Below are 21,865 nucleotides of genomic sequence, written 5' to 3'. Positions count from 1 at the left end.
TTAGCTCCAAAAAGACATAATTAGGTAATTTAGCTCCAAAAAAAGGAGAAGAGGAGAAGAAATAGGAAAAATGAAAAGAAAGAAAAAGAAGAAGAAGAAGAAGAAGAAGAAGAAGAAGAGAAGAAGGAGAAGGAGGAGGAGGAGGAGGAGAAGGCCAAGGACCTTCTAGTCCTTCTCCTCCTCCTCCTTCTCCTCCTTCTCCTCCTTCTTCTTGATTTCTTCTTCTTCTCCTCCTCCTCCTCTTTCTTCTCCTCTTTCATATTATCCTTGCTTTAATTTCCCCAACAATGACATAATTAGCCCATTTAGCTCCAAAATGCCATAATAAGCTCAAAATGGCATAAGAACCTTGGTTAGCTCATGAATATTATATACTTAGCTTGTTTTCCTCTAAAATGGGATAATTAGCCCATTTAGCTCCAAAAAGACATAATTAGGTAATTTAGCTCCAACAAGAGGAGAAGAGGAGAAGAAATAGGAAAAATGAAAAGAAAGAAGAAGAAGAAGAAGAAGAGGAGAAGAAGGAGAAGGAGGAGGAGGAGAAGGAGAAGGCCAAGGACCTTCTAGTCCTTCTCCTCCTTGTCCTCCTTCTTCTTGATTTCTTCTTCTTCTCCTCCTCCTCCTCTTTCTTCTCCTCTTTCATATTATCCTTGCTTTAATTTCCCCAACAATGACATAATTAGCCCATTTAGCTCTAAAATACCATAATAAGCTCAAAATGGCATAAGAACCTTGGTTAGCTCATGAATATTATATACTTAACTTGTTTTCCTCTAAAATGGGATAATTAACCCATTTAGCTCCAAAATTTCATAATTAGGTAATTTATCTCCAACAAGAGGAGAAGAGGAGAAGAAATAGGCAAAATGAAAAGAAAGAAGAAGAAGAAGAAGAAGAAGAAGAGAAGGAGAAGGAGGAGGAGGAGGAGGAGAAGGCCAAGGACCTTCTAGTCCTTCTCCTCCTTCTCCTCCTTCTTCTTGATTTCTTCTTCTTCTCCTCCTCCTCCTCTTTCTTCTCCTCTTTCATATTATCCTTGCTTTAATTTCCCCAACAATTACATAATTAGCCCATTTAGCTCCAAAATGCCATAATAAGCTCAAAATGGCATAAGAACCTTGGTTATCTCATGAATATTATATTCTTAGCTTGTTTTCCTCTAAAATGGTATAATTAGCCCATATAGCTCCAAAAGGACATAATTAGATCATTTAGCTCCAACAAGTGGAGAAGAGGAGAAGAAATAGGAAAAATGAAAAAAAGAAGAAGAAGAAGAGAAGAAGGAGAAGGAGGAGGAGGAGGAGGAGAAGGCCAAGGACCTTCTAGTCCTTATCCTCCTCCTTCTTCTTGATTTCTTCTTCTTCTCCTCCTCCTCCTCTTTCTTCTCCTCTTTCATATTATCCTTGCTTTAATTTCCCCAACAATGACATAATTAACCCATTTAGCTCCAAAATGCCATAATAAGCTAAAAATGGCATAAGAACCTTGGTTAGCTCATGAATATTATATTCTTAGCTTGTTTTCCGCTAAAAATGACATAATTAGCTCAAAACATCATATTTTGTTCTTCTTCTAACTTTCTTATTATTCACATCTTTGCAGATTGGATATACTACATGCATGGAAGCTGGCATTCATGGAGTTGAACAATGTCGATGGATGAACTTTATATGTATATCATCTAGTTTTCATTTGAGTTGATGAACAATGTCGAACTATATGTATATGTATATATGGATAAACAGTGCAATACTTTGTATGTTGGTTCTTTCGATATATGGGGATGTACATTGATTTATATGTATATCATATATGTGTGGTGAATTATATATATGTGTTGGCAAGTATATGTGTGGTGAACTATATATCATATATGTGTGGTGAATTATATAAATGTGCTATCAAATATATATATATATGTGCTGTGAAATAATATAAAACAAAAAAACAAGTACTATATGGGCTCTTTGCCGTCTGCTAGCTGATGGCAAAGACCTGTGCCATCAGCTGGCTGATGGCAAAGGTGCCACATGGCACCCATCTGTGCATCATGGGTGTCTATATAGGCTCTTTGCCGTCTGCCTCCAGGGTGGGCAGACGGCAAAGAAGAGGGCACAAAGGAGGGGGGGAGGAGGAGGAAGACGACAAATAGTGGAGGGGGGAGGAGGAGGAGGCAGACGGCAAAGAATAAAGGGGAGCAGACGGCAAAGAATAAGGGGGAGGCAGACGGCAAAGCCTCCGTTAACCCCTAATGGAGGCAACGCCTATTGGCTGCCGTCTCGAGCACTTTGCCAACTGCTCCTATGGAAAGCTGACGGCAAAGAGCTTTGTCGTCCGCTTTGGGGGGACAGACGGCAAAGAAGGTCCTATGCCGTCGTAGGCTGACGCAGAAATGTTGCCGACCGTGAGATTCTTTGTCGTCTGTGGTATTCTCTTTGTCGTCCGGGATTTAGTCTTTGCTGTATGTGATGGAAGACGGCAAAGAAGATGATTCTTGTAGTGAGAGAGTGATCCAGAATTGAATCACAGAACATCGGTCAAAGTTATCCTTAGTAACTAATAGACTGAGGAATTTTTCTCGATTATGGAGGTGGTTAAAGAGTTCGTCGTAAATGGTTACGTTGATGCAAGCTTTGACACTAATCCGAATAACTATGAGTAGTAAAACGGATTCGTATAGTAGAGTAGATATTTGGAGTATTTCGGAATAGCACATAGTAGCAGCTTCTATAAGATGACATAAAGATTTGTAAAACACACAGGGATCTGAAAGATTCAGAACCGTTGACTAAAACCTCTCTCACGAGCAAAACGTGATCACACCCCAGAACTAGATGGGTGTTGGATTCGTTGAAATCACATGGTGATGTGAACTAGATTATTGACTCTAGTGCAAGTGGGAGACTGTTGGAAATATACCCTAGAGGCAATAATAAATTGGTTATTATTATATTTCTTTGTTCATAATAATCGTTTATTATCCATGCTAGAATTGTATTGATTGGAAACTCAAATACATGTGTGGATACATAGACAAACACACTGTCCCTAGTGAGCCTCTAGTTGACTAGTTCGTTGATCAAAGATGGTCAAGGTTTCCTGGCCATAGACAAGCGTTGTCACTTGATAACGGGATCACATCATTAGGAGAATCATGTGATGGACAAGACCCAAATTATATACGTATCATATGGATCGTGTCATTTTATTGCTATTGTTTTCTGCGTGTCAAGTATTTGTTCCTATGACCATGAGATCATATAACTCACTGGCACTGGAGGAATACCTTGTGTGTATCAAACGTCACAATGTAACTGGGTGACTATAAAGGTGCTCTACGGGTATCTCCGAAGGTGTCCGTTGAGTTAGTATGGATCAAGACTGGGATTTGTCACTTCGTGTGACGGAGAGGTATCTCAGGGCCCACTCGGTAATACAACATCACACACAAGCCTTGCAAGCAATGTGACTAAGTGTAAGTCGCTGGATCTTGTATTACGGAACGAGTAAAGAGACTTGCTGATAACGAGATCGAAATAGGTATGCGGATACTGATGATCGAATCTCGGGCAAGTAACATACCGAAGGACAAAGGAAATGACATACGGGATTATATGAATCCTTGACACTGAGGTTCAACCGATAAGATGTTCAGAGAATATGTAGGATCCAATATGGGCATCCAGGTCCCGCTATTGGATATTGACCGAGGAGTACCTCGGGGCATGTCTGCATAGTTCTTGAACCCCCAGGGTCTGCACACTTAAGGTTCGATGATGTTTTAGTATAGTTGAGTTATATGTGTGGTTACCGAATGTTGTTTGGAGTCCCGGATGAGATCACAGACGTCACGAGGGTTTCCGGAATGGTCAGGAAACGAAGATTGATATATATGATGGTTTCATTTGGTTACCGGAAGGTTTTCACGCATTACCGGGAATGTACCGGGACTGACGAATGGGTTCCAGAAGTTCACCGGGAGGGGGCAACCCACCCGGGGGAAGCCCAATGGCCCTAGGGGTGGCGCACCAACCCTTAGTGGGCTGGTGGGACAGCCCAAGAGGGCCTAGGCGCCATAAAGAGAAAACCAAAGAAAGAAAGAAAAAAAAGGGGAGGTGGGAAGGAAGAGAAGGACTCCACTTTCCAATCCTATTTTGAGTAGGATTGGAGTAGGAATCCTACTCTCCTCCAGGCCGGCGCCCTCTTGGGACTTGGTCCTCAAGGCAGGCCTCTTCCCCCTCCCTCCTATATATAGTGGTGATTTAGGGCTGATTTGAGACAACTTTTGCCATGTGCAACTCAGATCTAGACACCATAGTTCTTCCTCTAGATCGTATTTCTGCGGAGCTCGGGCGGAGCCCTGCATGAATAGATCCTCACCACCACCGGAGCATCGTCACGCTGCCGGAGAACTCATCTACTTCTCCGTCTTGCTTGCTGGATCAAGAAGGCCGAGATCATCGTCGAGTTGTACGTGTGCTGAACGCGGAGGTGCCGTCCGTTCGGCACTAGATCGGAACGGGTCATGAGACGGATCGCAAGACGGTTCGTGAGACGGATCGCGGGACGGATCGGGGGATGGATCGCGGGACGGTTCGTGGGGCGGTTCGAGGGACGTGAAGACGTTCCACTACATCAACCGCGTTTCTTAACGCTTCCTGCTGTGCGATCTACAAGGATACGTAGATCGAAATCTCCTCTCGTAGATGGACATCACCATGATAGGTCTTCGTGCGCGTAAGAATTTTTTTGTTTCCCATGCGACGTTTTCCAACAATACCGACCTGGGCTTGGAATGTTGGATGCTTTGAAAGCAACATAATGCCAGGATCTTTTAACTCACGTACTATTTGTAATGTGTGGGACACGATCAAGCTCAAGAAAAATGAGATCCATGGGCAACGTCATCGGCCGGGCCGGGGAGCTTGACCAATGAGATCCATTTTTGAGGACCTTAGACTATGGGTGTGAGCTAGGAGATTGGGAGCCTCCACGTTTAGTGAGTGACCGCCTAGCAGTTTAGGAGTGGAGTGAGTGTAGGTTACCATTGAGGGGTGACCTTTGTTCCTGTAAAATCTTTTTATCTGTCTTTTATAGGGCTATAAGATACGTCTTTGAGTATTCTCGAAAAAAAAAATCATCATGAAAAACTGCTCAGTTGAAATGCAAGAACTTGGATATTCTTTTACAGACAGTGGTCTAAACTCATGGCGTACGTGGCCGTCAGACCAGAAGACCAAAAGAAAAAAAAGAAAAAGAAGAAGAAGACCAGATTCAGGTCTCTGGTTGGTTGCCAAGCTTGGTCGTCCGAAGCTCCCGTGCGGTTTACTGCTCTGCTCCCGTGCTCTGATCTGCTGCGCTGCGAGTTCCTTTCCCTTTCGTTTCCCCGCTCCCTCCAGTCCGAAGCTACCAGCGAAGCGGCAGAGCCCAGCGCGAGCACCAACTCCCAGCCCCAGATCTCCCACCCCCACCGACCGCCGATGAGCCCGTCCACCTAGCCGGACACGCCCCGCCCTAATGTCGTCGTCGGCGGGCGATGCCGAGGCCGATCCCCTCGGCGGCGCCTCCCCGGCCGGCCGCGTGCTCGGCCGCGCCCTCGACAAGGTCATCAAGCACTCCTCCTGGCGCAAGCACTCGGCGCTCGTCTCTGCCTGCAAGTCCGCCATCGACCTCCTCTCCGCCGCCTCCTCAGCCCCCGCCCCCGACGCCGAGCCGTCCGCCTCGCCCATCCCCGGCCTCCCCGCCCCCGTCGCCGAGGCCGCGCTCCAGGCGCTCCTCCTCGCCCTCGATCCCGGCTCCCCCAAGGTCGCCGAGCCCGCCCTCGACTGCGTCGCCAGCCTCCTCTCCCTCCGCCTCCTCCTCGGCGACGTCGCCCCCGCCGACCCCTCGCCGGTCTCCAGGCTCTTCGCCGCGGTCCTCTCCTGCGGCGGCCTCGGCGACGACGCCCTCGAGCTCGCCGCGCTCCGGGTGCTCGTCGCCTTCGCGCGCTGCCCCTCGGTCTCCGTCCGCGGCGAGTGCCTGGGCCAGATGGTGAGGGCGTGCTATAACCTGTACCTCGGGAGCGCCAGCGGCGGGAACCAGCTCTGCGCCAAGCTGGCGCTCGCGCAGGTGCTGGTCGTCGTGTTCGCGCGCGTGGAGGCGGACGCCATGGACGTCCGCGTGCGCACCGTCTCAGCTGCCGACATGATGGACCTCTCCGACCGCAGCCTCAACGACTCCAGCGTCGTGCAGGCGGCGCAGACGTTCATAAATGAGGCGATGGAGGGGAGCGACGCGCCAGAGGAGGCCGCGCATGTGCCGGACGAGGATGAGAGCATGAGCAGGATCAGGGAGGATGGACTGGCGTTGTTCAAAAACCTCTGCAAACTGTCCATGAAGTTCGCCACGCCGGATAACCCGGATGATCCAGTACTTCTCCGGGGGAAGGTGTTATCACTTGAGCTACTTAGGATGGTCGTTGACAATGCCGGACCGTTCTGGAAGACAAATGAGAAGTATGCACACATAGCTATGCTTCTTCTGATTATATACATGAGAATTTATTGCATTCCCTCTTTCCATAAATATTATTGTTCCAGTGAGTCCTAACATACCAAAATGATAGGGGTAGGGGAGGGAGTTAAAATGGACAATGGAGTAAACTTTACTTGCCAACAGTGAGAGTGTTAAAAATCCAGGAGAGTAGCTTGCCATTTTTTCTATATAGATGACCTCTGTCCGTGTAATCTGCTCGATCGATTGCCATTAGCAGTGTCAAAAAACGGTTCTAATCCAACCCGTGAAAACCACTTGTCATTTTTACTGACTCTCGCATGCTGTATGAGGTTAACGAAAGAAAATGAACTGCAACACTGATCGGTGATTTTTCCACTGTTCGTGTTCAAATCATGGTTGAACACTCCTAACTGCCATATGGGTTGGTTACATGAGGATTTGGCTGATGGAGAAACCATTGGCACTTGTTCCGCGAATTTGTTTGTGTTTGGAACTTTGGATGATATATTTGTAGCTCTAGATAATTGAGGAATTCATGAACATGTATTGATATTTGATGTTCCTTTGTACTGAAGCCTGAACCTCATGTTAGTACTGATGAATAATGAATCGGATTATCCGGTGTCAAGCCTGTATTGCAGTAATTTCTAATTCAATTCGTTGTGGTACTCCCAACAAAGAATGCATGCAAAAGGTCGTTAAGGACACCAAGCAGGTGGGTGAGAACTGAGAAACGAATATCATAGTTACATAGCCTATGCATTGATAACAGTCAGTGATGGAGCGGGGTTGATGATGCCACTTGTCAGTTGAAACTAACAAAATCATCATTACTGCTGATTAATAATCTAAAATTTACTATTTATTCATACCGAAATGTTTCATCTAATCATGCACCAAAATTTCCTTAATGGAAGCTGGTTAAGTCATTTGATCATTTCAAATGAATTGAGCACGGGGTTCAACAGAATGGACATCCTACTAATATCAGTGTTTTTTCTTCTGCTTGTTCAGGTATCTTGAAGCAATTAAGCAGTACCTTTGTTTATCCTTGTTGAAGAACAGTGCCATGTCAGCAATGAGTGTTTTCCAGCTTTTGTGCTCCATTTTTATGGGTCTTCTGTTAAGGTTTAGATCTGGTTTGAAAGAGGAAATCGGAATATTTTTTCCTATGCTTGTCCTAAGGGTTCTTGAGAATGTCCTTCAGCCTAGCTTTTTGCAAAAAATGACAGTTCTAAACTTCCTGGAGAAGATTTGCAAAGAACCTCAGGTTATTATTGATATCTTTGTGAACTATGATTGTGATGTTGATGCACCAAACATTTTTGAAAGGTACGCTGGTTTTATTCTTGATGAAGATTTGCGCTGGTTAATAAGATTCATTTGTATTCTTAATTTCTTACCAAATATAGCGAACAGTCATTTGTATTCTTAATTTCTTACCAAATACTCCCTCCATCCCAAAATAATTGTCTCAACTTTGTATTAGCTCTAGTACAAAGTTGTATTAAGCTTAAGATATTTATTTTGGGACGGAGGGAGTATAAGATTCATTTGTATACAAAGGATACAATTCTAGATGTGCAATTTCTACTGGAAAAATATGGCATTCTCTTTCTAATTTCACAGCAAAGCAATTTAATTCCACTGCTGTTCACAGGATTGTCAACGGACTACTTAAGACTGCTTTAGGTGTCCCCGATGGATCAACAACGACACTAACTATTGCACAAGACCAAACATTTCGAATTGAATCTGTCAAGTGCCTTGCAACTGTTATTAAGTCAATGGGTTCATGGATGGACCAGCAACTGAGAATTGGTGAAACTCTCCCTATAATTTCTGAATTACTAAGTTCAGCGGACAATCATAATATCCATAATGGGGAAGAAGGGACAGGAATGGATTATGATCTGCAATCTGAGTCTAATAGCTCTGACGTATCAGATTCTTCCTCACTTGAGCAACGACGTGCGTACAAAATAGAACTTCAGGTGTAAATAATTGCCTACTTTTAATCGTTTCTATTTCTTTAGGCAGAAATGGTTTCTTTCAAAGGATCACTGACAGGCCTATGTTCCCTTTTGCAGAAAGGAATTGCCTTGTTTAACAGAAAACCTTCCAAAGGTATTGACTTTCTCATTCGAGGCAAGAAGATAGGCCAGTCCCCGGAAGATGTGGCTTCTTTCTTGATAAACACTGCTGGCTTAAATGCAACAATGGTTGGAGATTATTTGGGTGAAAGAGACGAGTTTCCTCTCAAAGTCATGCATGCCTATGTGGATGCACTAAACTTTAAAGGGTTGGATTTTGGCGAGGCGATTAGATTCTTCTTGCAAGGTTTCAGATTACCAGGGGAAGCACAGAAAATTGACAGGATCATGGAAAAGTTTGCTGAACGCTACTGTAAATGCAACCCAAATGTTTTTACCAGTGCAGATACCGCTTATATTCTTGCTTATTCCGTGATCTTGCTAAACACTGATGCTCACAGTGTCATGGTGAAGGATAAGGTAAGTCAAGTCTGTCTATGTTATCATCTGGGAATGGCACATGTAACAATGGAGATTTTCTTGTGCAGATGTCTAAGGCTGATTTTATGCGCAATAACCGGGGAATTGATGATGGAAAGGATTTGCCTGAAGCTTACCTAAGTACATTGTACGATCAAATTGTCAGCAATGAGATCAAAATGAGTGCTGATTCTTCAGCTACACAAGCCAAGCAAACCAACAGCGTAAGTAAGCTTCTAGGCTTAGACAACATTATGAACTTTGTCAACTGGGGACAGACAGAAGACAAGGCACATGGGGCAAATGACTTGCTCATTAAGCACATACAGGAGAAATTTAAAGCAAAGCATGGGAAATCAGAGTAAGATCAGGATGTTTTCTCTTTGTTAGAACACTTATGTGTTGAATGATACTTTATGAACTTCAGCTTGTGCATGCAGGTCTGTGTTTTATATTGTTGCCGATGCAACCATTTTAAGATTCATGATGGAGGCCTGTTGGGCTCCTATGATGGCTGCGTTCAGTGTGACACTAGACCAAAGTGATGACAAGGCTGCTACATCACAGTGTTTAATTGGATTAAGATCGGCAGTGCATGTCACTTCTGTTATGTGCCTGCAGACACAGAGAGATGCCTTTTTAACATCCATAGCCAAATTCACATCCCTCCATTCTGCTGCAGACATGAAACAGAAGAATGTCGACGCTGTTAAGGTAGGATGTCAATGAAAGCATATTGCTTTTGTGAAATTTATAAAATGTTTCTTTATCTAATCAGTTCTACGAAACTAGGCATATTTGATTCTATGGATCTTTGGATCATATATTTCTAGCTTGTTCCTTGCAACTTCTTACTTCTGCCACTCTCCTTGTCTGCAAAATGGTTGCACCAGCTTATACAGATTCCATATCTTGCATATTGTTTGGTATTTAATGTAATTATGTAATCTACTGTCTTTTTTACCCCTTTTGGTGTTTCATGTTCTCCTTGAAAGCAAAAAGTACAAACTTAAAACACAGCGAGGGTCAGAATTGCAACTACCCATTGCTCGCCTTTTGGTGTTTCATGCTCTCCTTGAAAGCGAGAAGTACAAACTTAAAACACAGTGAGGGTCAGAATTGCAACTACCCACTGCCCACCTACAAATAGTGCTGCTGCAGGATTTTTGTGACTGAGATTTTTAGTGAACATAATAAAACTTCTGACATTGAGCATATTGTAGTTTGAGCCATCTGAAAAGTGATATTTATTATGTTCTTGATGTTATTTTGGAAAAAAATTGATTACCATTAAATATGCCAATTCTCGTTGAACAATCCCTCTTTTGTGAGGGTATACTCAATGTAGGTGATAGAAGTCTATTTTTTGTTCTTGATATACTTTACCAGTAAACAGCTAGACATATCTGACAGTTTCAAAGTGGCCGAATGATGTATTTACTTGATTTTTTCTCAACAGGCTATAATTTCCATCGCAATCGAGGATGGAAATTACTTGCAGGAAGCTTGGGAGCACGTGCTAACATGTTTATCACGGTTTGAACATTTACATTTGCTTGGAGAAGGGGTGCCTACTGATGCTTCATTTCTGACAGTGCCTATAGTTGAGTCAGAAGGAAAAACTCAGATGTCTACTTCTGTTCTACCTTCAAAGAGAGCCAATGCTCTTCAGAATCCTGCCGTGATGGCTGCTGTTAGAGGGGGTTCTTATGATAGCACTGTTGCAAAAACCAGTGCTTCAGCATTGGTTACTCCTGAACAGATCAATAATTTCATATCAAACATAAATTTGCTGGACCAGATAGGCATTGTTGAGTTGAATCATATATTTGCCCATAGTCAAAGGTTAAACAGTGATGCCATTGTTGCTTTTGTGAAAGCTCTTTGCAAGGTCTCAATGACTGAGTTGCAGTCTCCGTCAGATCCTCGTATCTTCTGCCTTACAAAAATAGTAGAGATCGCGTAAGAAAACTCTTGAGATCCACACGTAAAACCAACAATTATAAGTAGCATACAACAGCCATGACTCGGTATATCTTAGCTAGTCTAATTCTGGATTTTGTTTGTGCAGGCATTACAATATCAACCGCATACGTTTGGTGTGGTCTCGAATTTGGAAGGTTTTATCGGAATTTTTTGTGTCTGTCGGATTATTAGAAAATCTTTCTGTTGCAATGTTCGTAATGGATTCTCTAAGGCAGCTAGCAATGAAGTTTTTGGAAAGAGAGGAGCTGGCAAACTATAACTTTCAAAATGAGTTTCTTCAACCCTTCGTTGTTGTTATGCAGAAGAGTAATGTTCCAGAAGTGCGTGAGCTAATTGTTCGATGTGTCTCACAGATGGTCCTAAGTCGAGTTAACAACATAAAATCTGGCTGGAAGGGTGTTTTTACGGTATGTATTGCTTTATTCGTTAATTGTAGTTAACTTTGAGTGCCTTGGATAAGTTCACATCTGGAGTTAGTATGGTCCACCCAGGAAAATAAAGCTAACATATGTTATTCATTGTTTTTTATTTGTCGATGTACAGGTTTTTACTTCTGCTGCGATTGATGATACGAAGAGTACTGTGCTAGTGGCATTTGGGACTATGGAAAGAATTGTCCGTGACTACTTTCGCTACATAACCGAGACAGATGCCACAACATTTACAGATTGTGTCCAATGTCTTATTGCATTTACAAGTAGCCAATTTAATAGTGAGGCCAGTCTCAACGCTATTGCATTTCTCCGATTCTGTGCTGTTAAACTTGCCGACGAAGGATTTGTCTGTCAAGATAAGGGTGCCGGTGGACCCAGGAATTCAGACATGTCAGAAGGAAATGCCATTGTGAACAAGAATGATTATGTTTCCTTCTGGGTTCCTCTTCTCGAAGGTACAACATTATTTCTTCATTTGCGGAAGTGCTAGTTATATAAAAACATTAATTGATAAATATTTATCTTGTCCTTTTGGTTTTCTTGCCTTTTCAGGTTTAGCCAGATTGACAACTGATCCAAGGCTGACCATTGGGAAAAGTGCTGTAGGAGTGCTTTTTGATATTTTGAAGGATCATGGGCACCTCTTTTCGCAGTCCTTTTGGACCAGTATATTAGAGTCTGTTGTTTATCCTTTGTTTAGCAATCAAAGATCTAGGGTCAATGATCAGACCTTAACGTCAAACGGCACTGAGGGTGATTTTTCCACTCTTGAAACACAAACATTGGCAGTGAAATCTCTAGTGGGTTTATTTGTTGATTTCTTTGACGTGATGCGGCCAGAACTTGCAAGAGTTGCATCTATTGTCGCATATTTTATCAGAAGTCCCTATAAACATTCTGCTACCATCGGTGTATCTGCTTTGCTACGTATAGCGGAGGGAGTTGGCAGTAAACTTTCCAAGGAGGAATGGAAGGATGTTCTTCTCTGCTTCAAAGAATCATCAACACAAACCTTTATTGTGTTCTCTAAAATTGTAAGGATGATGCAAGACATCGACATTCCAGATAGAATGGAATCTTATTCGGAAGCTGATCACTATTCAGATCATGAAATTTATAGTAACGATGAAGACGAAGCTAATATGGAGACAACTTCTTACGCCATTGTCAAACTGAAAAATCATATGGCCCTAATACTCTTAATTGTTCAGGTACTTGCTTTTTGTTAATTAAATTAGACCAATGTACATTATCCTGCCTAGATCTACGGGGACTAGCGCCTATTCCTTTTTTATATACTAACTGTGAGCCACCTGTGGGGTCCTAGAACCGAATGTAGGCTGGCTTGACTTTCACTCATGCACCTAGCCAACTGAGCAACACTCTGTTCTCATGTACATTATCTTGCTAGGATACTCATACTCGTGTATGTTTTGATTTTGATTTGGACATCTTTTTTGGATGGTAAAATGCAAAAACGTATAAGGACCTATTTAATATTTTACACAGTATGGCTTTGGGCATCTGGCTAGATGGACTGGAATGGCTTGGCTCATTTTCTACACAGGTGTCTTAGAATCCGGAAGCCTTAGTAGCTAGTGCCTAGTTGGTTTTCTCCTCAATTAGACACCTACTATTGAAAGAGTAGAGTAGAATAATGAGTTGTTAGGACAAAGAGAGGAGATTGTTAGGATGATAGGGGTTTCTGAGGATCAAATGAACAGAGTGCTTTCCATTTCCCCCACGGCACCCTTTTAAACCAAACTAGGTCCAAGTGCCTCTATGGGACAGTTTGGTTCTACCTTAGAGAGGTTATTGATGCCAGTTCTTGTGTTGAAGTAAGCTCTGAAGCCTTATCAAATACTCCCTCCGTTCCTAAATATAAGTCTTTTTAGAGGTTTCACTAGAGGACTACATACGGATGTATATAGACATACTTTAGAGTACAGATTCACTCATTTTGCTCCGTATGTAGTCCCTTAATGAAATCTCTTAAAAGACTTATATTTAGGAATGGAGGGAGTATATTCCTTTACTGGGTAATACCTAAGATCTTGTGCTGTAGTGATCCTGACAATCAAGTCTTTTTCTCTTCCATTCTTCCCACGCCATACTCAGTTTTTTTTCCTTGTACACAGGGCATTATTAAATTGTACGAGGAGCAGGGAAAATATCTTCATGCTGAGCACATTAGCATTCTTTTGGAGATGATATCAAGTATTGCAACTCATGCAAGTGAAGTGAGCTCAGACTCTTCGTTACAGATGAAATTCCATAAAGCATGTTCCCTTCTGGAGGCATCTGAGCCAACAGTTGTCCATTTCGAGAACGAGACATACCAAAGCTACATCAAACTTCTCCAAGCTGTGCTCCATGGGTATCCATTTTTATCGGAAGGCATGGACATAGAATCAAGGCTACTTGATGCCTGTGAGAAAATACTGCGGACATATCTAAAGTGCGCCGGGAATGGACCATCTGATGAAGCTTCTCACGACAATCAAACTTTACATTGCATAGTGCCACTGGGCGCTGCCAAGCAAGAGGAGCTGTCTGCTAGGACCCCATTGGTTCTTCTAGCGATGCAGTTACTGCATAACCTAGAGAAGAATTCATTTAGGAGAGTACTGCCCCGCTTTTTCCCACTGTTGATTGATCTGATTCGCTGCGAGCATAGCTCTGGAGATGTTCAACACGCCCTGTACAAAATCTTCAAATCATCAATAGGCCCCATGATAAAAGTATAATGGCACATTCTCATCCTGCTAGACGCACAATTTTGTCACAACATTCTGACATCCTGAATGACCCCTTCCTTCAGGATCCTGGAGTTCAAGGTCAAGATTCTCCCTAGTTCTAACCACTTCCATATCGTGCTACACATACGTTATCAACAACTCTGATCTGCATATGTCCTAACTTCTGCAGTGCATATTACTAGTTCAGATATCAGGCATAAAGAGGAAAAATACATTTTTGCCTACATCCACTTCAGCCAATGAGCTCTATCATCTGAATTTGTGGCCAGACAGAGGATCATTCCTGATGGACTTGCCACTCTTTTGAGCCTGGTATGCGCTGAGGTAATTTCTCATGACCCTGTAACGCAGAAGGGTTTCGTGTGCGCCCATGCCATCGACAGTGTCGCCTTGAACTGGGGGCAAACTGTATATAGTAACACGTGCCACAGCATCAGCCGTGTTACTAGAGAAAACTATTTGAAGTATGATTGCTTTTGTAATATCCTGTTTTTCTTATGGTTCAATCCACAATAGGTTGTGTTTGTATTTCTTTTTGTTAATATATAAACAGATGGTAATAGTGCAGTGCTCATGTAAACGGATGAAATGTTATAGTGGTTAGCTGTTGTTTAGGCAGATGAGCTATGAGGACCTTGGCGCACGGATGCCTTGGAGGACACCATGAAAATATGTTGTGAACCTAAAAATTTCCCACTTCTGCCAAATCCTTGGTACTCCACCATTCACAAATATGAGATGTTTTGAATATTTTAATATGGACTACATACGGACCAAAAAGAGTGAGTAAACATACTAAAATGTGTCCATATACATCAAATTTAGAAAAAAGATTGAACATATTATATTTGTGAACAGATGGAGTATTATGTAACCAATGAAAGATTCAATCTTCAGATTTGTAATCACTGCTTCACTCACACTTGCGTCTGAAATCACCCCATGACTTATACTCCCTCCGTTCCAAAATATAAGTCTTTTAAGAGATTTCACTAGGGGTCTACATATGGAGCAAAATGAGTGAATTTACACTCTAAAGTATGTCTATATACATCTGTATGTAGTCCACTAATGAAACCTCTAAAAAGACTTATATTTAGGAACGGAGCGAGTAGTTGGCCATAATTTTAGAAGGATATGCTGCAGTGTAGTGAGAAAAGTAAAAATTCCCATGTTCCATATCAGATTGGTAGTCTTGAATAAGATGAGCATATGTATTGCCTTAACATTGCATATGGTAAATGTGCTTAATTAATGAATTGATGACACTGCAACACTATCTCTTTGATCATCCATTTGAGGATGCACATAAAGCAGATAATTCACCTGGATGCACTTTTGGGCCAAAAATGAGTGATATAACGTGCAAGTAAAGCAGGGAGAAAATGGACGCTGCGTTTTGGGCGTGAACAGTACAGCGGTTTGGGATAAAAAAATGTTTAAAACAATTTAATTTTTTTTATGGTGCAAGATGCTCCTATGTGTGAACTCTCTGCAGAAATTTGTAAAGTTTGAACATTCGAGGAGCTCACGGCCAAAATGACAAATTTCGTATGTGTGAGAAACTTTTGAAAATCGCACTATTGATGCCTGATTTTGTCTTTTTTGCCGCGAGCTCTTCGAATGTTCAAACTTCATAAAAATTTACAGGCATAGGAGCATCTTGCATGAACATTTTTTGTAGGCCAAACAGCCGTACTGTTCACCAGGCTCAGAGATGGATTACCGGGAGAAAATAAACATTTTTAGTTCAATTCCTTTTCAGGAGGTGAGGCTAAGCTATTTGTTGGGAGCATTTGAACTTGAACCATGTAGACAACCGCAATTCTTCCATGCGTTGCAACTTGCAACTAAACATATTATTTTTACAGGGTAGAACTGGCCTTATTTAATTACAAGGTGATGTAACTGATATACAAGTTCAGTTTAGGGATAATAATTTACACAGCCAACAGAGAGACACTATGACACTGAAAGACCTATACAACCACATTCACACATGATACGAAAAAGACGAGAATGGATATACACAGCATGAACCAGATGGGACCGAAAGAATTGAACTGTTCTACGATTTGAACCCTACATGAGCTGCAGCTACTATACACAGGTTGGATGTCCGAACTCCTTTTCGGGCATCCAGTTTGGTCCAGGCACAGACCACCAGCTATCAGAATTCCTGGCAGGGGATGGAGAATGTACAAGACACCGACAGAAGCAGAGCAAGAGTGGCTTTATTCTCCAGCTCTCGCGTTCTGCTTCCCGCCCCATCCAACGGAGCGGCTTAACATTCACATAATAAGTGTTGCAAGTAACCATGGATAAGGACAACCTGAAATAGAGCGAGAAACAATATAATTCAGCCCAGGCAGCACTTCCGGTAAAACGGCAATGTTAAGATCAATGCAATGACCAACCATTAAGAATGCAAAAGAAGACAGTTTGCAAGAAAAGAAGCACGCCGCCCAATTAGCAGTACTGCTGTTCTTAGTCCTGCTGCAGACTAGAGGATACCTGCAACAAAGTTGGATGTCACAACAGCCTGACAGGCAGGAACCGTAGTTACAGTTTGACCAAGGTACGCACCTCCATTTCGTCACCGGCATCCGTTTTGTCATCCCGACATTTGTTCGGAGGTGTTGTTTGGCGGGAACTGTTGTGCACGAGCAGGGAGGAAGAGCTGTTGCTGAGGGCGCAGAGCTCCTGTTTCCAGAAAAGAGGCACACGTTAGAACTTTGAGGAATACAACGAAGTTGTGCTGTGCAAGACATTGTCAACCATCACCAACTGATTTCTTACCTGGAGGATATTGTTGCTGAACCGCTGACGCACGCGTATTTGCAGCATTTTGATTAGATAGCGGGAGAAGGTGGCCTGGCACATAACCAGGTGAATAAGAATGATCACTTGGCACAGGTTGGCCGAACTGCCCATATGGGTAAACCGCTGGGCCTACTGTTCTGGGACCACCATATACCGGGACATACTGCTGTCCAACATATGGACCATAGGCATTCTACAAAGCTAAAAATATAATAAATTAGCAAAAGCAAAAATAATAGAACCAATATATAAAGTTATGGACGAGTTCTCAACCTGTGGATACAAGTATTCCGGTCCATACGTTGATGGCCTGCAATGACAACAACAACGGATTATTATTTGCTACAGCCAGGCTGTTCAATTGGAAATAAGCAGATAGTCTAGCACGACAACATCATATAGACTGGCAATCCTGTAAAGCATAGACTTCCAGACTAGCTACAGCTTTAATCAGTGTGCCAGACAGCCTAACAGATCACATTGTTAGCTGTGCATGATCTTTGCCAACTATGCATCGAATGAACTGCTAACCTACCCATAAGGGGGATACACAAGAGCCTGCGAGTAGTTGTAGGGCGGTTGCTGATATGTTGGGCTTGGTACATACATACTCCCTGGAACCGCACCTCCATTATATGGCATGACCGGCCTTATAGGTCCTATAACCACATTGAAAAGGAGAAAAACTATTACAATAATTGAATATACACAAGAGCCTGACAAAGTAAAAGCATAATCCAGTAAGAGAACTTGATAACTATTTGCTGAGTCTTCCTAGAGATAAATAGACCAGGCAAAGATAAACCAGCTTTCTTTACTCATTAAATTTCAAATTTATAAGCACATACATTTTTGGTGTCCATCGACCAGGAGCAATACCTCAACATAAAATCCGTCCACTCTATTGGATGCAAACTAGTCTGCCTATTTGGATCTTCCAAGAAAAATAATGTGGTACAATACAATCATTAAGAACATCTTGCAATAACATATTACCAAATAAAATGTTACGATCTCCTACTGAAACATGAACAAATAATGAAAATCTTGCAAAAAGTGTGCATTCCATCAGAATGCAAAGTCCTTACGTTCCGATAAACTGTTTGTCTTCGTGGTCATGAACATCTTTCATTTTGAAAACCGTGCAAAAGATGTCCGAATTGTAGGCAGACAGTTTCTTATCCAAAAACCAATATGATTGTCCCACGCTTTCTACTACCCACCAACTCATGAGCAGTCCACTATCTGTTACCTAATCTTCCCCTCATTTAAGTCATGCACTAAAGCTTCGCAAACATCTGGCATATGACTAGTAGCTCTCAACCCTCTTTCTTTTGTTTGCTTTAAATAACTCATACTCCCCCCGTCTCAGAATAAGTGTCCCGACTTTGTACTAAAGTTAGTATAAAGTTGTACTAACCTTGAGACACTTATTTTGGGACGGAGGGAGTATTTCTTTTCATAGTTGAGCCTTCTGACAATGAAGAATTTGGCATGGAACTACACATCAACTTCATGAGTAGTGACAAATCCTATTATTCTCTTGTACGTGAGTTACAAGACTGTTATTAGCAGTTGAAACAAGTGGGCAAACCCAAAACTAAGACTCTGAAATGATAGAAACATCACACGATCACGACAACTCCAATACACTGGAAACATGCACTGGCTTTACATTAAACCTGCTGGGCACATTTTTTTAGGTGCAGGAAAGAACCCTACACACATTTGCCAGCTCAAAAAATTGTAAGTAGGACGACAGAAAACCAGGTCAGAGACTAACCGAAAGGCACAGCTGGTCCAGGTCGCCCCAGGATGGCAAGGTTGCAGTTGGCACGCCGCCCGTCAATTACTGGATATGGATCCATGCAAGCCATCCTCGCCGAATCTGGATCCCGGAAGGTCACCTGTAGGTATGTCCGCACAAAATTAAGAGAAATTAACAAGGTGAAACACGTTTCCCCCAAATTTCCTTCCCCAAAACAAGGTTGCTTCCACATTCACTTGAAATAGTTCCGCAGTTCATGATGAAACACCTAAATTTTAGTCCAATTTAGAGGCCTAAAAACTTGCCAAGCAACTAAAAAATGTTCCAACATGGTCACCCTAGGTCTCATGAAAAACAAAGTTTGCCAATCAATCAATCCCCGTGGCAGGGTCAGATTATTTCCCTATTACCACCCCAAAGCAGCCAGCTCCCCGAGCTTGCTCTATTATCAGTAGAGCAAAACTCCCAAATTCACGAGCCTTCCAAGCCGATCACCACCGTTGGAGGTCACAAAGCACCCCAATTGAACCCCCGAACCCCTGATCCCCACAAATCGTCGGCCCCAAAAAAGTTCACAAAACTCTAGCTCGAAAATGAAAAAAAAGAAGAGCGAAGAACAGAGGAAGGAAGGAAGCAAGCGTGCTCACGAATCCGTATCCCTTGGACCTCCCGGTGGCGCGGTCGGTGATGACGACGGCCTCGAGGATGTCCCCGTAGGCGTCGAAGTGCGCGCGCAGGCCCTCGCTCCGCGTCTCCCACGCCAGGCCCCCCACGAACACCTTGGTGTACGTGGTGTCCCCGTAGGGCCCGCTCAGGTAGTGCAGCGCCGGCGTCCCGCCCCCTCCGCCCCCTCCCCCCGCCGGCGACCGCTGCGGCGTCATCATCCCAGGCGCATGCGCTCCTCGCAAACCCTAACCCTAGCTTAGCTGAGCTACTAGCTAGCCGGCCGCGCGAACTAACAGCCAGGCAGGAGCGCGATGCGTGTCGTATTAAGCGGCAACTGGCCACTGGCTAGTCGCTAGCGGCGTTATTATAGGGGTGGGTCTCGCGCGCTAATCCCAGAAGCGGTTAGTAAAATCAGGCGGGAGAGGGCGAGGGGAGCAGGCAGCGGGGAAGGAAGTTGGTGCGGGGGGACGAAGCAGGGAGGATCACGCGCGGAGGGGAAGAGGAGAGGACAAGGCCAACTGTGGGGCGGCCGGTTTGGGCCTTTTGTGGATGGGACCTCCCGGCGAAATGGCTTTCCCATCCCACCTGCAATTTGTTTGTCTAAACAAAAGTTGGAGGATGTTTTTTTTTTCCTTCTGCAAATAGTCAAACCCCTGCAAGAAACCATCCTTATGAAAGCAGAGAAAAAATATATATATAAAACAGAAAATGACGTAAGTCCTTGGGTAGATCGACGCCGTCTTTTTCCTGCTCTCGTCGGGGGTCACCGCTCGAGCAAAGCTTGATGTCACCTCTAGATCTCCGAAACACCGTCGGACCCAGCGGTCGGGTATTCGCGGGCCGGAGCTAGAAGATGCCGGCAACAACGAATGGAGACTCGGATCACCGTCACCGTCCATGAGAAGAAAGCAACGAGGAGGGATGGACAACCTGAAATTTATCGTGCTTCCTCGCAGAGAGAAGAAGCCAGAAGTGCAAACACACAAGTTGAACCTGTCAAGGACCATATAGACGAAACATACACAAAGATGGGACCTTTTGCCCCTCGGACAAAGCTTGACACGCCCTCCGGCGATGCCAATCAGGCGATCAACATTGTAGGATGACCGAACTAGGTTGAGGCATGAATATCTTGTTCCACGGTTGGTGGTGCCATCACCTCACCACCACCGGGCGAGACATCTAGACTGAACCCTAGCCGGTGATAGAGCGACTCAAACTCCACCCCTGCCAACCCCCTGGCGGCTACTGAAGACATGCTTAAGCTAAGTCAGTACGGGTCTATTTGATTGATAAACTGAAGAAACGATCTTTGTCGATGATTCTAATTTTGAAGAAGGTGCCTAGCTAGCTCGGGAAACCCTAGCCGCCTATCTTTTCCCTAAGGTGTGGTTACTGTGGTGTGCCACCTGCACTACGTTTCTAAAGAATGAATTGCAATTTATTATTATTAGTAATAATAACAACAACAACAATAATAATAATATTATTAATAATAATATTATTGTACTAGTATGTAAAAAAACCCGAAGTACACTAAGCAGATGTAGCCCTTCATCCCAAATTAAGGGACTCAACTTTGCACTAATTTTATACTGAGAGAGGTATTGCCTTTAAAAAGAAATATATATTAATTTGGAAAAATAGCTTTGTAATCGTTTGTGTTAGGAAATCAGCCACACGGTATCATCCGATTGCGATCCAAAAACCAAACCCCTGCAATCTCTCCCACGAGCAACCCTGTTCGGCTTGGCAGTTTTGAAACCATATACGTAGCACGCAGATGAATGATATGATCTCCAGGCCGAAGGACAAAACAGAAAACAGAAGGTGACGGTCGCGGGGAGGTGTTTTTGGCTGCGTTGAATTCCGGGAGTAGACGGGGGGAGGGGCTCGAGAGCAAAAGGGACACCACCGATGATGCATATGCATGCACCGGCGCCGCTCATGCTTATCCACAAGGACCACATCAAACCGAACTCCTTGACCCGGACTCTTCCTCCCGCCAATTATTCTATATGTCCTGCTCCTGCCAAGTGCCAGGTAGTAGCAGCAGGATATCGATCGTCCCGGTTCGACAAGAGAGCCTTGCGTGCGACGCCTCCGGAGAAAGAAGGCCTGATCCCGTCCTCCGGGACGTTTATTCGGAGCTGGGAACGAAAAAATTCGGGTGACACGGAGATGCATGAATGGGGCGAGTGAGTGGTCGACATTTTGAATTTTGTATGCATGTCAACTCTCGCGTACGGGGCTCTGTCTGTTGCTGTCACGCCACGGTTCGGGATCTGCCTTTGTGTACGTCTTTTCGCCCAGACAGTTTTGGCCGCGATAGTAATTTGGACCGGGGGGAAACGACATGCTGTCACGTCTGAGTTCTGACGCTGGCTGGCTTCGGTTCAGTTGCTGCGTCGGAAAGGAAACGAA

General features: G+C 43.6%; 2 protein-coding genes across 4 annotated transcripts; one reads left to right on the top strand and one right to left on the bottom strand.

The window, feature by feature from the left end:
* The first annotated feature begins 5,299 nt into the window (after window positions 1-5,299).
* On the top strand, window positions 5,300-14,873 carry LOC123413033 (brefeldin A-inhibited guanine nucleotide-exchange protein 1-like). 3 transcript variants are annotated; one of them, XR_006613664.1, is made up of 12 exons: window positions 5,300-6,491; window positions 7,507-7,824; window positions 8,153-8,486; window positions 8,583-9,005; window positions 9,074-9,366; window positions 9,446-9,719; window positions 10,465-10,967; window positions 11,077-11,398; window positions 11,535-11,880; window positions 11,978-12,636; window positions 13,564-14,262; window positions 14,372-14,873. XR_006613664.1 is itself a non-coding variant. In XM_045105981.1 (11 exons), exons 1-11 carry the CDS (start codon window positions 5,515-5,517, stop codon window positions 14,170-14,172), a joined length of 5,058 nt encoding a protein of 1,685 aa, XP_044961916.1. In that variant the 5' UTR covers window positions 5,300-5,514; the 3' UTR covers window positions 14,173-14,873. The 3 variants fall into 3 exon arrangements, 1 of the variants encoding a protein (XP_044961916.1); XR_006613663.1 differs by having other exon boundaries at window positions 5,301-6,491; window positions 14,354-14,873; XM_045105981.1 differs by having other exon boundaries at window positions 13,564-14,873.
* Window positions 14,874-16,046: 1,173 nt separating this feature from the next.
* LOC123410805 (RNA-binding protein 24-A-like) lies at window positions 16,047-19,947 on the bottom strand. The gene is made up of 8 exons (XM_045103746.1): window positions 19,423-19,947; window positions 18,791-18,914; window positions 17,543-17,666; window positions 17,281-17,317; window positions 16,984-17,200; window positions 16,771-16,887; window positions 16,602-16,698; window positions 16,047-16,516 (listed from the first exon to the last, which is right to left on the bottom strand). Exons 1-6 carry the CDS (start codon window positions 19,657-19,659, stop codon window positions 16,799-16,801), a joined length of 828 nt encoding a protein of 275 aa, XP_044959681.1. The 5' UTR covers window positions 19,660-19,947; the 3' UTR covers window positions 16,047-16,516; window positions 16,602-16,698; window positions 16,771-16,798.
* Between the last annotated feature and the right edge of the window lie 1,918 nt (window positions 19,948-21,865).

Source organism: Hordeum vulgare, chromosome 7H (genome assembly GCF_904849725.1).
Source record: "Hordeum vulgare subsp. vulgare chromosome 7H, MorexV3_pseudomolecules_assembly, whole genome shotgun sequence".
NCBI lineage: Eukaryota > Viridiplantae > Streptophyta > Magnoliopsida > Poales > Poaceae > Hordeum > Hordeum vulgare.
This window is presented reverse-complemented; position numbering and strand designations above follow the sequence as displayed.

Coding starts and splice junctions, on each gene's coding strand:
- LOC123413033 (XM_045105981.1), top strand. CDS start 5,515: ATGTCGTCGTCGGCGGGCGATGCCGAGGCCGATCCCCTCGGCGGCGCC. Junction 9,006..9,073: donor GTGTCATGGTGAAGGATAAG/GTAAGTCAAGTC, acceptor TTTCTTGTGCAG/ATGTCTAAGGCTGATTTTAT. Junction 10,968..11,076: donor ACAAAAATAGTAGAGATCGC/GTAAGAAAACTC, acceptor TTGTTTGTGCAG/GCATTACAATATCAACCGCA.
- LOC123410805 (XM_045103746.1), bottom strand. CDS start 19,659: ATGATGACGCCGCAGCGGTCGCCGGCGGGGGGAGGGGGCGGAGGGGGC. Junction 18,915..19,422: donor GGTCCAAGGGATACGGATTC/GTGAGCACGCTT, acceptor ACATACCTACAG/GTGACCTTCCGGGATCCAGA. Junction 17,201..17,280: donor CGGAATACTTGTATCCACAG/GTTGAGAACTCG, acceptor TTAGCTTTGTAG/AATGCCTATGGTCCATATGT.